Below are 15,330 nucleotides of genomic sequence, written 5' to 3' on the forward strand. Positions count from 1 at the left end.
TCTGACCAGTAGCTCATGGAGAGGGTGTGATGTGTTGTCTAGTATAGAAGTGAGTTTGTTGAGTGACCTTCTTTCCACCACTTCCTCAAAACCATCCAGTGGGCAGCCCAGAACTCAGCTGGCTTTCCTCATCAGCTTGTTGAGCTTCCTGGTGTTTCCTCCCCTGATGCTGCTTCCCCAGCAGACTGCTGCAAAGAAGATAGCACCAGCAACTACAGACTAGTAGAAGATCTCCAACAACTTGCTGCACACATTAAAGGACCCGAGTCGTCTCAGAAAGCATCAGTGTTGGCCTTCCAGTCCAGTTTGTTGTCCAGCAGCACACCCAGGTATTTGTAGAAGTCCACCAGCTCAACATCCTGACCCATGATGGTGACAGGGCAGATTGTGGGCCTCTTCCTTCTGAAGTCCACCACCATCTCCTTGGTTTTGGTCACATTGATGATCAAGTGGTTCCTTTTACACCACCCAACAAATCTGTCCACGAGGTCTCTGTATTCTCCTTCCTGTTCGTCTTTGATGCACCCAACCACCACTGAGTCGTAAGAAAATTTCTGAAGGTGACAGAGGTCAGACCTGTACTGGAAGTCAGTGGTGTACAGGGTGAAAAGGAAGGGGGAGAGCACAGTTCCCTGTGGAGCACCGATGTTGCTGACCAGACGATCAGACTGGCAGGTTCCAGTTCTCACATACTGGGGTCTAGCAGACAGGTAGTCCAGGACTCAGTGGATCTTGGGCTTATCCACCATCATCTTTATCAAAGCCCATTTATTTCAGGTAAGAAGAGTCTGAGGGGTAGTTGGACTGGCGCCAGGGGGAGCGACCTCCTGACCTGTCATGAGATGATCACAGACTGCTGGACCTGTAGGAAGAGCCAAGACACAAAATGGCAGTGAGATATCAATACCCCAGCTGAACTACTCTCTGGTCTACACCAGATTTTTACAAATAAGCTGACAACATCACTTCCCACCGACACAAAAGATGTACAAAACAAGACATGACATACAAGAACTGGAATTTAAAAACCTGAAGTACTAACAAACCTTTTTTTGAGGGTCTCTCTGACTATGACTGTTGGGGAGCAGGACGCCGGTGCTGCTGCTGCTGAGAACATTGAATATATAAAACTGTGAATATATGCAACATACTCTGGCCAACATATACAGTATTCCAGCAAATCAATGCACCGGTCAGACTCAAAGCTTTGCAATCTGACAGTCCTACTAGAAAATGATCTTAAATGAAGCTGATGAGCAGAGTGTGGATAAGACAGCAGAGCAAAGATAAGATTTTCTATTGGCCAGTGTGAAGTGTGACTGCAGTTGCAGTGTGTGAAGGCAAACTGCTCTACAGACGCTCTACCTGGCTCAGGTTGAGAGGCTGAGACTTGGTGGACGCGGCTCTGTGTCTCTCAGCGTCGGGCAGGGCTGCTCTGGCAGGGGGCACAACCGAAGTCTTCTTGGACCGCCCGGAGGCCGCGGCGCTCGACTCTATATGGGGATGTGAGACAATCATCGACGGCAGAGGCCTGTGGACAGAGCCGGAGGGGCGGGAGAGACAGAGCACATGGGACGAGGACTCACCTGGTGCCCTGCCCTCTCAGGGCAGGGCCTTCGCCGAGGCCATGACCATGGCCAGCTACTTGGTGACGTTCTCCATAAAGGTGAGCAGGTGCCTGGGGCTGAGCAGGCTGCAGGTGGACGAGTCCGAGTCCCGCACGGTCACACAGATGATGTCGTCCACCCGCTGGTTCACGCTGCAGCTGGGGAGGGGCGTTTAAAAACCACAAGGTGAGAAAACAGAAGGGTGACCGTTATGAAGGAACTCATCAAAGGAATTTGTAGCAAACACCGAGCTCAGAGGCACAGGAGGCGGAGCAACGGAGTTTGTGGGGAGTGCACCTGGTGGGCAGGTTGGCGTCGTCCTCGTCCTCGGTGCCGCTGGAGATGGTAATGATGCTGACAGCAGGGCTGGGCGTGTCCGAGATGACGATGGGCTGAGATGGGTGTGTGGCAGAGGACACACACACAAACACACACACACACACACACACCCAACAAACAGGGCACAATGTACTTAATGACAAAACCCTTCAAACATAGCTGAAAAACACAGTTCCGGTGAGTAATTTCTTATCTGAATGCCTGCAGTCATTTTATGTGAGCTGTAGGTTTGGGGACACTGGTGCAACACACTACAAGCTTGTGCTGGCAGGCCCACCTGGCTGTGTTGGCCAATCTGGATGTTGAAGGTGACCGGGAGGTTGGCGTCAGTACTGGCCCCGCCCCCGGCCCCGCCTCCACTGCCGACCAGGCCTCTGCTGCTGTTGAAGCCCGTGCACGTCCGCTTACAGATCTCCATGTTCTGCAAGCAGGACTTTACACTGCAAAGTGAGAGAGACAGAGAGTGAGACAGACAAAGAACCCTGCATAATGATCGACAAGCAAACCGTCCTGCGTGCATCGGAGCTGGAACACAGCTGGAATGTGTGAGACGGAGCGACGGCCCTGTACACACTCACTGTGCACTGTGAGGGAGGTGAGCCATGGTCACAAACGGGTGGCTGAGGGTCTCCATCGGTGTGATTCGGTGCTCTGCGTCCAGCGTCAGCATCTTTTTCAGCAGGTCCATGAACTCACGCCGGTCAGCCTTCTCCACCAGAATGTCTCTGCCATCTAGACTGGGCATGTTGACCTGTGGGAGACGAACGGATAGGTTATATTATGCGCCAGCAGAGGGTGCCGATGTGCCCAAGATGCTGTTTCAGCAGCAAAATCGGCGTGCGTTTCTCTGCATTTCACAGGCGCTGTTGCGACTTACATACACTTTTTATTATGAGAGCACGAACCCTCAAACCCTTGAACTCAGAGCCAAGACCTTCTCTACATGCTCCACCAGCAGCTGGTGCTCTTTGTGCTCTTTGTTGCAGTGATGCAAAGTGTGCGATAAGGTGAACAAGAGCACAAATAACCTGCATCATGTCGTCGAGACAGTTGAAAATATATTTCCTGGTCTCTCTGGACTTGACGCCAAGCTCCACCTCGTGCTCCAAAGGCGTCTGGGGAACATAAAAGCAGAAAAAAAACATTCAGGTGTACCGTCAGGTGCCATTACAGTTCTCTTATGAACCGAACACATGGCACACGAAGGATGGGGGACCTTGAGTCTCCACAGCGGGTGGCTGGAGTCGGGACCCCTGTGGAAGTAGCATCCAGTCTTGGTTCCCGCACTCAGGAGGTTCTCTGCTGGAAGGCCCTGTGTCTGGGAGATGTAACGGATCTGCGGCGACAGCGCAAAAGAGGGATGATGTTATGGTACGATGGGATGACTTTATTTTATGTTCATATAATGATCCTGAAGATGAGCTAGCAAAGACAACTACTCTAAAAATCCGAACCCCACATGTCACTACGGCCACAAAGCCACCGCTCTTACTGTCTGCACCTCTAACACAGTAAGGGCCTCGCATTCCTAAAACACCTTGCACCAGACAACCCTGTTGTACTGGGAACTTCTCCTGGACCCAGCTTAGAATTCCACTGTCATAAAACCAGAGATTTTCTTCCACTGTAAAGAGCTCTTATTAGATTACCAATTACAGCCAGAAAACACATCTCAGGCCTAAAGAGCCTACAGATCACATTTGAGTTAATTGTTTTGTTAGTTCAAAAATCATTCATAGTCTCTTCCTTGCCAGTCATCAGGGACCAGCTAACAAACTGCATGGTTAGAATAAGGGTGGCCATCGGCGTTAGCAACACCACTCTTCTCCCAAACAAGATTTACATCTTTATTACACAGCGAGGAAGTTCTGGAAAGGAGGTGGGAAAGCAGACTCTGAATCAGCGCTGTTCTTTGATGCTTCGTGAATAAGGACAGAAGCGTGAGAAAGGCGAGGTTCGGGTCCGAGGCCCGTGGGCTGACCTGATCGTATTCAGATGCTCCAGGATACAGGGGCCTGCCCAGGAAGAGCTCTGCGATGACACAGCCCAGGGACCACATATCAATGGCCTCGCAGAACGGGAGACCCAGGATGATCTCGGGCGATCTGGACCAAAAACACAAAAACGTCCATCATAACGTCTAGCATGATACTCTAGTTTGTTGTGATTCAAAGGTACTCACTTTAACACAGAGTGATGAATTAATTAATGAAAATGTAAAAGCTTTGAGAAGTATTTTTTCACTACCTGAAAGTTTCTTTTGGTAAATTGGTAGCACAATACTGGCCTGTGCATTACCCATCTACTACTGTAGAGTAACCTGAGTGGAGCCAAGTTCACCAACACACTTGACACTACATACTGATGTGTTGTTCTCCACTACGTAAATACAGAACAACACTGCCATGGTGTAACTACAATGTAGCAGTACACTTACCCTGTACTGATATTACCAAAGCCCGAAGCGTAAAACCAACCAAAAAAAATATTTTTATGTGTGCTGAGAGCATCTTAACTTCTCAGGCACTGAATATATTAGGATATTCATTGGTGTTTGGATAAATTACACACATACATGATCCAGTTAAAAATACATCACTTATAAATCAAACGGCAATCAAACGTGTTGCAGTTCATCGTAAGGCTTATCATGATTTTACTGAGTAGCCGTGTCACCACAGCCGTCCGCAACGGGCAGTTCGCCTCTCAAGCACACTCGAGTGGAACCGATTCCCGCTACCATGCGTCTGTTTCCAACAGGCCTTAGGCCGCGTCACTCACCGGTAGTATCTGGTCTGCAGGTAGGAGGAGCGCACGGCCTTGGAGACGTGGGTGGCAGAGCCGAAGTCGATGACCTTGATGGCGTACGGCTGCCTGACGGGGTCCACCAGCATGATGTTGTCGGGCTTGAGGTCGGTGTGGATCAGGCCCAGACTCTTCAGTTTCAAGAGCGCGGTGGCCAGCTGCTGCAGCACGGGCCGGATGTACTTCAGCGGCAGCGGGCTGAACTCGCTGTGCTTCAGGAAGTCGTACAGGCTCTGCCCCAGCATCTCGAAGACCAGGCACATGTGGTTCCTGTGCTGGAAGCACTCGTACCAGCGCACAATGTTGAACTCGTCTGCGTTCTCCGTGCTCAGACGGCTCAGGATGCTCATCTGAGCAGATGGGGGAAGATGGGACAGGCGTTAAGTCACGTGGGCACAGCGTTCAAGGGCTAATATGCTACGTAACTTCAATAACATCAACCCATTTACTGCATGGCTCCCTTCAGACATTTACTTTTGCTATATTTGACAGATGCTCTTTTACAGAGGGAAATGACCCCTGATTACAAACTGCACAGTCTTAGTCAATATCAGCCTATTACATCTTATTAGAGCAGGAACAAAGCAACATCAGAATCAGGGCTACAACTGATTCTCAAAACCTCAGTTAAATCAAGCACAATTTTCCCACCTCGATCTGGCCCTGGCGGGCAAAGTAAGGGTGATCTTTTAAGATCTTGATGGCAACTGTTTCATTGGTGCCGAGCTTCCAGCACTTGGCCACCTGGCCAAAAGCCCCACGGCCCAGGAACTCCAACACCTCGTAACTGTTGGAGGCAGAGCAGAGGACCTCGTGCTGCTCTAGATGGTAGTCGATGGTGGTGGAGGCCTCGTCCCAGGCCACGCGGTTGGACAGCCCAGGGGCGGAGAGCTCCTCCAGGGTCAGCACACTGTCGCTGCTGTCTGCCTCTCTGTTCTTCCTCTTGAGTCCACCACGCTTCCGGTAAGCGTTGCCACTCTGCGAGGCCAACGCTCCGTCTACACCCTGCCGGCTAGGCGAAGATGAAGAGGAGGACGAAGACCACCAAGAGGAGGATGAAGACCACGAAGAGGAGGACGAAGACCACGAAGGTCCCGGGATGCTGCTGCTGATGTTGGCAGCACAGAACCCAGTCTGCCTGTGCGATGCTCCAGAGGAGGGAGAGACCACGGCAGCTGAGCCATAGTTCGGGTTGAATGTTGAATCCGCGGGTGAGGGCGCCCCCGTATGGTCAGGGCACTGCAGGTAGTAGCTGCTCTCACCCGCCTGACCGCTCACATCCCGGGAGATCTCACCGGATAAAACTTGGAGCTGGGAGGTCAAACCTTTAGATGATAACCTTCTCCTCTTAGGCTGACTTCGACCGGCCATATTTGTCAGATCTAGTTCGTTTACTTTCCAAAAAAATCCAATTAGGGGTTACTTATAACTTTAAAACTAAACCACTGGTAGATAACGGTTAAAACGAACAATCTGAAATCGTATTTAGCTCTCTTGTTTAGCTAACTTTATAACAATCTTTCTGAAGAAAAATCTGTAGAAAACAAGACGGAATTCATTAGGAATCAAACATAAATGTTGTTGTTTTGCACATCACTCGGACAACGCGTAATATAAACGGAAATATCCATTAGAATTCTACGGATTCTTCGTGACGGTAACACGCACCACAACGCGCTACGCAGCGCTGCTTTATTAGCATATAGGATCAAATATAAGGTCGTAACGTTTGATTTCAAAACAATACACAAAACAACAGCAATGTTGTAAATGTGCGTGTTTGGGTAGCCAGCTATAGTTTTGCTTTTTCTCCAATTAGCTAGCTAGTTATTACCTAGTCCCCCCCTCCCAAACGATCACATTATCAGTACCCAAAGCAGTAATTACCTAGTCATTTCAAATTGGATACCCAAATAATGAATCCAGATTCTGAAATCAGACATTACCAATAAACCATATATTATTTATATACAGACATGATGTTATTTGAATATTTGCATGCACATGGGAGTTGTGTTGGATAACTGTAATACAATACTAAACGTTAGAACGGGCTGAAAACAAACTGAAAAATCAAAACGCATAAAGGTACAAAAAAGGTAACACACATATCTATATAACCCAGCGAGACCGTGTTTGGTAATACACTTGTTGGCGTATTAATATATAATTAAGATATATGCTAATTTGGTTAGGATTTGATCCAGTAGCTATTAGCTACCAAACTAGCAAATATTTTATTTAATGGCAATTTCTTTTCAAAACACACAATCTTAACGTCTTCATGCGCTCTCGAGTTTCCCGCTGGAATTACAAGAGGATGGTACATTTCTTATTGTCGTGGAAATTTCCTGAAAATAGATGAGGACTCAGACGTGGTTAAAAGAGAGATTTATTACAAAAGTTAAAAAGCAAGAGAGTCTCGTATATATATATAGGAACTCTGAGGAGAGAGGCCAGTCCCGTCTCCTTTACTCCGTTATCACATGTTCACAGTACATTTGGACACATTGAGAAACTGAGGGGGGAGAATGCAGTAGACAGTTTTCGTCTCACGTGTGTATTTCTCATAATACGGAGCTTTCCTGTTTTTAGCGGAAGAAACTGACATATCAGTTGTACACAAAAACAGCTGACATGTGACATGGCAGATAACAGGGCTTTCTGTCTCTGCACATTCCTGACGCCTTTGTAAGGTGGAATTCAAGCAATTATACGTCACTTTCAAGGTCCATTTTCAATATTCCCCAGCACCCTAAACTTAATTAAGTTAAACATTTATACATATACTCGAAATGATTCGAAATAATTCGCTTTTTATCACATCGATTCAGTCAGATAGTTATTTGTTGTGAAACGAAATACAGTTACATTTTCAAGCATTTTCAAGTACTTCAGCCTACTTTAGCACTTTTCAAACCAGGAACACAATGCAACATTAAAATTCGTCAGGTAAATGTTCCTTCCCCTGTTTTTTAAATGGTGTTTCTTTTATACTACCACATATCGTTTCGGAGAACGCTGCAAAGAAGATCTCCAATGCCCGGATGTCAAGCGTGTTCTCCACACATCTGACCAATCACACGCAGCTTTCAGTTAATAATGTGGTGGGAAAACACTGAGAAAAAAGGTTAACTCCACTATTGCGTTCTATTTTGGTGCTATTTTGTGATAATTTAATAACTGGTTATAATAAAAGTTTTATTTATAAAGCATTGTTATGCAGCATTTTTACTCATCACAAGTGCTTAATGTCAAAAATAAAACAAAATGTTAAAAATTAGGTTTAAGCTATTAATTCATAATGTAAAAAATATATATGGGGAGCCGTATATTTGCCGTTATTTGGATTGAAAGCCCAGTGCTGACCTGACTGGTCCCTGATAGCCAACAGGGCATATTTTTAGTTGCCATGCATCAACGTTATTTTGTCTCCTCAATCTGAATATATACATATTATCATAACATGTATGTAAATTATCGAATGAATATCAAGTTCATTTCGGCATCATGGACAGTTAAATGACTTCATGAATTCAGTTAAATGATTTCGTTCATGTATATCAATATCCACATTGCACTGAATCCTATCGCATTATCAACGTGCTGAATTTGGGATGTTCCAGAAATCACAACAATGATCAATTTTATATGATTTACAAGGCAATAAAATGACTTCATTGCATTTGTGGTTAACTCATTTTGCTCGTAATCTGCCAGTTAAAATCCAAACCGTTTTTGTTAGCCTCAGATTTGGCACGAAATTATCACTTTAATTCTGATGGTAAATTAACGAGCTAATCAAACACGTTGAGAATGTGGTTTGCTACTTTAGATGAATTCTATGTCATTTTCTTAACTATGCAAATTTCCGAAAAATTATTAGCCATCTTTTTAAAGTATAGTTTTCAAACATTTACGAGTAAAATGATTCCAAAACAACTATAACAAAATGAGTTTTAGACATAAAATGAGTCAAGCAGGTGCGAGCAGAAAAGTCAGACAGGTGCGCTGTAAAAGGTTGGGTCACACTGTATCACTCGGGCTGCGCTACAGCGTCTGTTCTCAGGTGCGCTCCCACTACTGATCGGTACGGGGGCTTTGACCTGCTCCGTTTCCGACCTGGGCCGGTTCACCCCTCCTCTGTCAACCCTAGCGTGTAATACACACGTTGGTACACCCGGCGTGCCGTGTCAGTTACATGTTTTTGTGTACCTGAAACGTGAAATGCACACGCTGACATAAAACGACTGAAAATGGACAAATATCCGTATGATGACGACGGCAGACGCCGTGAGGAGGGTACGGCTCGAGAAAAGAGACCACCTCCCCGTGGCTGCTTGTGCATGGCTGCCTGGCCATGGCATAAACGCGTTCCTGATATCGCGCATGCTCGTTTGTGTGCAAAACAATGGCCGACGCCAGCGTTTAGTGCAAGTTGAAATACCTCGTTTTTGTACACAAACGAATCTTACATTCTAGTCTTGTATTGGCAGTGAATATGTTCATAAAGTTACTTTGTGGAAAGGAAAACTTTTAAGAATAGCCTGTTAAGTTATCTGCATTGTAAACTTCGCATGGGAACAATGTACATCCTAAATTCTGCAATGTGTGATACTGTGAAAGTAAATAGATAATAACAGTGGAAGGAGATGTATATTAATTTAATTAATTTAGTAATGCTGCTTGATCATTTATATATATATAACTACCATCAGTCTGCTTGTCTCATCTAATTTTAATTTTAATAAAATAAAATAAATAAAATAAAATAAAATAAAAATTTCGTCTATAATGGGTTAACCTATTATAGTTGTGTAATATTTTATTGTTTGGACAGAAACCTGGCATTATGAGGACGAGCAAAGTGATGTAAAGGACCCTTTCGTGTTTGGCTTTGAATCTGTGCAAGACATGCACCATTTTATGGCAGAGGTGCTTGACAACTTGTGAATACCAATAAACTGTAAATTGAACAGTGTTTAAAGAGGGTAAGCCATGGGGCTTTTGCAAAAATAAAGTTCTAAATGGAAATCTTTTGTTTGTGTTTTCATGTATTTCTACCTGAATTTTATCTGCAAAACATTAAGTTTAATGTGCATTGAAGTTTTCAAATCCTTTGCAAACATCCTTATAATGCCATATGGGATGTTTCGTAAATACAAAGAGTGAAGGTATAACTAGTATATGTAGTTATTTATGTAGAAACGGTAAATGTGCTAAAAAAATATATATATATATAATACAATTTTAAGCTTCTCATTTATTACTTTTATTTTGAAATTCCTATCAAATTACGAGATACTATAACGGAACTTCACCAGCGCGGTGCAGCCAGGATGAGAGAGTCTCCCAGTCTCGCGCCGTATACTATTGGACGCCGTGTCGCTCTCATTTTTGCTCAACGGTTGTAGGTTAGTATGTTTTGCTAATCTCTATTAAATCGTATTAATCATTTTTTGATTGAAGTGTTTAGGATTTCAGTTAATGTAACACAAATAGTGACATAATTTAGCTGCCCACACTCACTTACAGCGTAGATCTTTATGGGTATCTAGATATGTAGCTAGCTCCGAAATCCCATAGCTTCCTATCTAGCTAATGAAGACGCATCTGCATTTATGCAAATACACATGAAGTTTCTCCCACTAGCTAAATTTTCAGATCTAGCTAGCTAGCCAGCTAGTTATATAAACATTCAGTGTAATTATGATAAAACATTCAACTTTAACAAAATACAACTACATGACAGTTGTAGGTATGAAGTCGACGTTCAAGGGTATAGGATAGTGTAGATAATAATCAAAGAGCCAAACAGATTTATTTATTTTTACGTCTACCCTTGAAGTGTCACATAATTTTACATAGCCTAGCTACAGCTACACTGATTGCATGTCCTGTTTATTTCTGATTCATAAATGAGAGTATGCTAGAATTATTTGGACCTACTTGGTCTTTTAGACGATTTTAGAATGAAGGTTTAGCATGATTTACTGTTTTACCAATCAACTGGGTTAAGGTACGGTTGCACAAATTGTCACTATTTGCATGGGTACTAAAAATGAATCTTTCGAAATTGTTTTAAGGGGCATTGACTAATTCTCTGTCTGTGTGTGTGTATTTAGAAATGCCAGGACGTGGAACCATCTTCAAGAAGTGTGTGGCTTGCCACAATTTAATAAATATTGCTTGAAAAGTTTGCAAGTTTACAAACTTTACATTGAGTGATTTAATATTGAGTACTATATTAAATCTATATTAATATTTGTTGACGGGGGGGGGGGGGGGGGTGGCAAACGTACTTTGTTGGCCGGGGGGGGGATGGGGTTTAGAGGGGAACCAGCTCGGTCTTAGAGGGGAACCAGCTCTCGTCGTTCACTTAAGAGCCGGTTCTTTGAACCGGTTCGTTCGCGACCGACGCATCACTACTTCCTGGTTGTGGCTCATTGTAGTTTCTGTTGGTTTTGTGCTGGAAATCTTTCAAGTTTGGTATTGTATGTGTACCCTGTTTGATCACTAGTGGTGTTCTGTTTCATTATGCTTTGTCTGTTTAATTTGTTTTCTCTTTTTGTTCCTTAAATGATTGCCCTCCTGATATGACCCTTGACTGCTATAACGGTTTTGGATCTGCTCACAGTATATCTTGCTCTATTTAGCGAATGCGTCTACCTACTTATTGCTCAGTGCCCCTGGTGTTACACCATGATGACTGTAGATGAGTAGACCACATGTTTCCTCCACTAACAACATAATCTTTGGACACATTGTTTTTGGAATGTGATGCCACATTCATCCAGTGTCTGTCTCTCCATGTCAGACCATGTAGAAGTGACTTTCAGTCTAAGGCGGGGGTGGAAAGTAACTAATTACATTTACTCACATTACTGTAATTGAGTACTTTTTATGAGTAGTTTGTAATTTTCTGAGTAGTTTTTGAAATGTGTAATTTTTACTTTTACTCAAGTAAATTTTGACCCAAGTAGTTTTACTTCACTACATTTGAACGCCCTCACATTACTGAGTAAAAAAATATTGATGGTGAAAAATTAAATGCGGGCAGAAATTTAAACTTCTGAGTCCCAGAACTGAAAGTCAATTGTGTGGCCTTGCCTTGCGCGCCCCCTTTCCATTGTCTCATTATCAGCTCGTAATCTAGTGCACTTTTTTCTAAAAGGATGAGATTGTTCAATCTTTAAATCTTCTATCTATCAGGTTCTGTGGGATCCTGTGGACATTTTATTGTGAAAAGTGGAATCCTGTGGGCACTGTATTTTGAATAGTTGGATCCTGTGAGAGTTTTAAATAGTGGAATCCTGTGCGCATTTTGTTTTATTTTGAGATATGGGATCCTGTGGTAATTTTATATTTTATTTTGAGTTGTGGCAACCTGTGGGCATTTTATTGTGAATAGTGGGATCTGGTGGGCACTGTATTTTGAATAGTTGGATCCTCTGAGCACTTACTTTTAAATTGTGGGATCCTATGAGCATTTTTTTTATTTTTGATGTGGGATCCTGTGGGCATTTTATTGAGAGTAGTGGAATCCTGTTGCATTTTAGTTTGATTTGTGGCATCTTGTGGGCACTTAATTTTGTGTGCATTTTGTTTTTTGAATAATTTGTAATTGAAATTTCTTTATTCTTATCATAGTGTTGTCCGTTGAAGAATAGGACTGAAAATTGTTTGCACTTTATGGTACAGGTTGTGATTGTCCTTGTGCTGTGAGGAAGTATGTTACTGAGCCCAGCTGATCTTTTTGCAAGTGTGGATGTGCACTTAAATACACTTTGAAATCGATTAAAACAACTTGTGCTGAATTTGGTTCATGATTCATCCATGCATTAAATAACTGAAAGTAACTAAGTAACTTTTACTCAAATTACATTTTAAATGAAGCAATTTTGTACTTTTACTCGAGTAAATTTTGAGATGGGTAATTTTACTTTTACTCTGAGTAGATTTTAGGCAAAGTAAAGATACTTTTACTCAATTGCAATTTTTCAGTACTCTTTCCACCTCTGGTCTATGGTGGATAAAAACAGATCCTAGTTATTGTTTCTAATGACCTAGCTGTGTTTCTAACCATGTATGCCAATTAAATACTGCCTTGTTATTCTTTTCTTCTTTTGTACTCCAGTGTATATTTTATTTAAATTGTTTTTTGTTTCTGCCCCCAGGTAAAGCCAAGAACAGTGGTCAGTCACAGACACTCAAAAGGAAAGGTACGTTTGAAGAACTTCAGTATGGCAAATATAGTCATACAGTAGTTGTATCTGGAGTCTGTGCCTCTGATTTTAAAGCGATTTTTAAGGTTTTCTAAACAAGTTTCTAACACTAATTTTATTATCCTTTTATCTTTTGATTTTGTTTAGTTACATATATCATCTTGTACTACAAGGCTTTATTTTGGACAAATGTGATTTTATTCACTTATTTTTCTAGAATGTCCTCACACATTGACAAAGTCAGGAATTTTACCCTGTGAAGAGAATGGTCAGATGCAGTGTTGTTCAGGTTAATCCTACACCCATCACTACAATCATGCCATTTTACAAGCAAATAGTCATGTGTATATTGACTAAAATGCATATTGTTATTAAAACTAATGAGTTAGAAAAGTGAAGAGTTTGAATTGTTTCAGGGCAAGAAAATGAAGCAAGTGGAGTGGGAACCCTGCCTGCTATGGTATGTATGAATTTATGCAACTATGCAAACTTTTATACAACCACTGGACTGCAAGTCATGGTACTGGTACTAAACTTTCATTTTTAGAAAAATCCCAACATTTGTGTAAACAACTTGGTAGCTGAACATTTTGATCAGTTCTAAATATTCACTAGTATATTGCAGTACTAGATCTACTTGTCTTTTCATCTAACGTTGTGTGGTATATTTATAAGTCTGTCAGTGATGCCGATATCCAGGACTTTATATTTACAACTCCTTCAATTACCCATGTGTAGCACATCAAAACATTGCACACACTGTAGTAAGACTTGCTGGAAATTGTAAGTGGGAATGCAGTTTTTATATAAAAAAAATTAATTAATAGTTTGACCTTTTTAAATATCAAGGACAACACAGCCTCTAGTTTATACTGATATCTCCCTTGTACATTTTGTTATTGCAAAATTGTATACTTTGTTCTACATTGTAGTGAACTATGCATTGCATGAATTTGAGATGTTGGGCTTGATGCTTTTGTTTAGCAATTTTTTCTAAATGCATTTAAATGCTATTTTTGCTTTGTCTCCACGCTCAGCATCCTCGTGATGTCATGACAGCCTGAGTGTCGCCGTAGTCCCTTCCAAGTAGAGATTTGGCGTCTCCAGCGAGGTCAGTTTTTGGAACACCAGAGGAACATCAGATTAGGCCTCAGCCGAGGCCAGAGAACCCACGCACACACATCTGAGGCCTACTGAAGTCACGAGAATGGCTTCAGTGGCATGATTAACACACGTACATGTAAAAAGATCTCTAACCCCTATATCTGATGTGTTTAATGTATACTAAGAAAGCCTGACATAAATGGAAATCATCAAATTTCCATCACAGTCTTACAGTGGAAAGAGGTGGCCATTGGAATGGATGTTGGACTCTGACACTTTCTAACCATTTTTAAAATACTTTTAATCCACTGTTTTGGAGGCTTTAATTACATCAGATAATTTGAATAAACTGCATGTTTTGTTTCATGTCCTGAGTTTATTTATTTTTTTTGCATCCTCTATTTGAAAATTTAATTGAACCACTGGGCCATACAACGGTCACGGAGTAGTCCCCGACTCCTCCCCTTGGGCGTGTGTATGCGTGTGTAATGACTGCACAAGTGGACAAGGTGGGACTGGAGGTCGAAACAAGAGGCAGATGAGCAACTCCAGAAAGTCTGGAGACTGAGACTGGGTGGAAGATCATGGATCGAAACCGCCTGAGGAAGTGAAGCGAGATCCACAGTTGAGAGGTTATTGGAACATGTGGAGTACCCTTTGTGTGAAGAATGGGGTGTTATGGAGTCAACAGAGGGGCGTTGGTGGTGTTGATGTGTGCGAGCGGGTGGTTGTTCCTAGGAAAATGGTACCGGAGCTGCTGCAGCTTTTACATAATTCCAAGACTGGTGGTCATGTGGGAATGGCAAAGCTAAAAGATAAGATCAGAACACGGTTTTATTGGCCCGGTTGGAGCAGTGACGCTGTGGACTGGTGTAAGCAATGTGAGTCTTGTGCAGTTTTTAAAACCTCTGGAGCAGAGCCTCGGGCACCATTACGGCCCATACAAGCAGGGTATCCTTTTGAAAAGTTGGGAATAGATATAGTGGGTCCCTTACCTGTTACCTCTAAGGGAAACAAGTATATAATCGTGATTGATTATTTCAGTAAGTGGTGTGAGGCTTTCGCTATGAGGGCTCAAGACGCAGACACCTATATAACATATACCTATATGTTATGTTTGTATGGGGGAGGGGTGGAGGTGGGAATATGCAGGTCCAGAAGAAATGGTACTCTGGAACAAGGTGAAGCCACCCCCCACCCCAAAAAAAAAAAAAAAAAAAAAAAAAAAACCACATTAATATAAATTTCTG

The 15,330-nt window shown here is 42.7% G+C and overlaps 1 protein-coding gene and 1 long non-coding RNA gene across 2 annotated transcripts; one reads left to right on the forward strand and one right to left on the reverse strand.

Annotated features, from left to right (window-relative positions):
* Positions 1-798: 798 nt before the first annotated feature.
* On the reverse strand, positions 799-6,387 carry LOC143485026 (homeodomain-interacting protein kinase 2-like). The gene is made up of 11 exons (XM_076984162.1): positions 5,403-6,387; positions 4,728-5,101; positions 3,928-4,051; positions 3,163-3,282; positions 2,975-3,061; positions 2,525-2,697; positions 2,224-2,386; positions 1,905-1,999; positions 1,366-1,765; positions 1,047-1,107; positions 799-862 (listed from the first exon to the last, which is right to left on the reverse strand). The coding sequence occupies exons 1-9, from the start codon at positions 6,120-6,122 to the stop codon at positions 1,642-1,644; spliced, it is 1,980 nt and encodes a 659-aa protein (XP_076840277.1). The 5' UTR covers positions 6,123-6,387; the 3' UTR covers positions 799-862; positions 1,047-1,107; positions 1,366-1,641.
* Positions 6,388-10,072: 3,685 nt separating this feature from the next.
* Positions 10,073-14,424, forward strand: LOC143484980 (uncharacterized). Its single transcript, XR_013122759.1, has 5 exons — positions 10,073-10,165; positions 12,929-12,973; positions 13,194-13,265; positions 13,393-13,436; positions 14,014-14,424. It is a non-coding gene; the product is annotated as an uncharacterized LOC143484980 (long non-coding RNA).
* The last annotated feature ends 906 nt before the right edge of the window (positions 14,425-15,330 follow it).

This window comes from Brachyhypopomus gauderio, chromosome 21, assembly GCF_052324685.1.
Source record: "Brachyhypopomus gauderio isolate BG-103 chromosome 21, BGAUD_0.2, whole genome shotgun sequence".
Taxonomy (NCBI): domain Eukaryota; kingdom Metazoa; phylum Chordata; class Actinopteri; order Gymnotiformes; family Hypopomidae; genus Brachyhypopomus; species Brachyhypopomus gauderio.

What these genes read in the sequence shown, in the direction of transcription:
- LOC143485026 (XM_076984162.1), bottom strand. Translation starts at nt 6,122, where the DNA reads ATGGCCGGTCGAAGTCAGCCTAAGAGGAGAAGGTTATCATCTAAAGGT. An exon ending in CCCGCCAGGGCCAGATCGAG is followed by an intron (nt 5,102 to 5,402) that starts GTGGGAAAATTG and finishes CCATCTGCTCAG; the next exon opens with ATGAGCATCCTGAGCCGTCT. An exon ending in AGATTGGCCAACACAGCCAG is followed by an intron (nt 2,000 to 2,223) that starts GTGGGCCTGCCA and finishes CACCCATCTCAG; the next exon opens with CCCATCGTCATCTCGGACAC.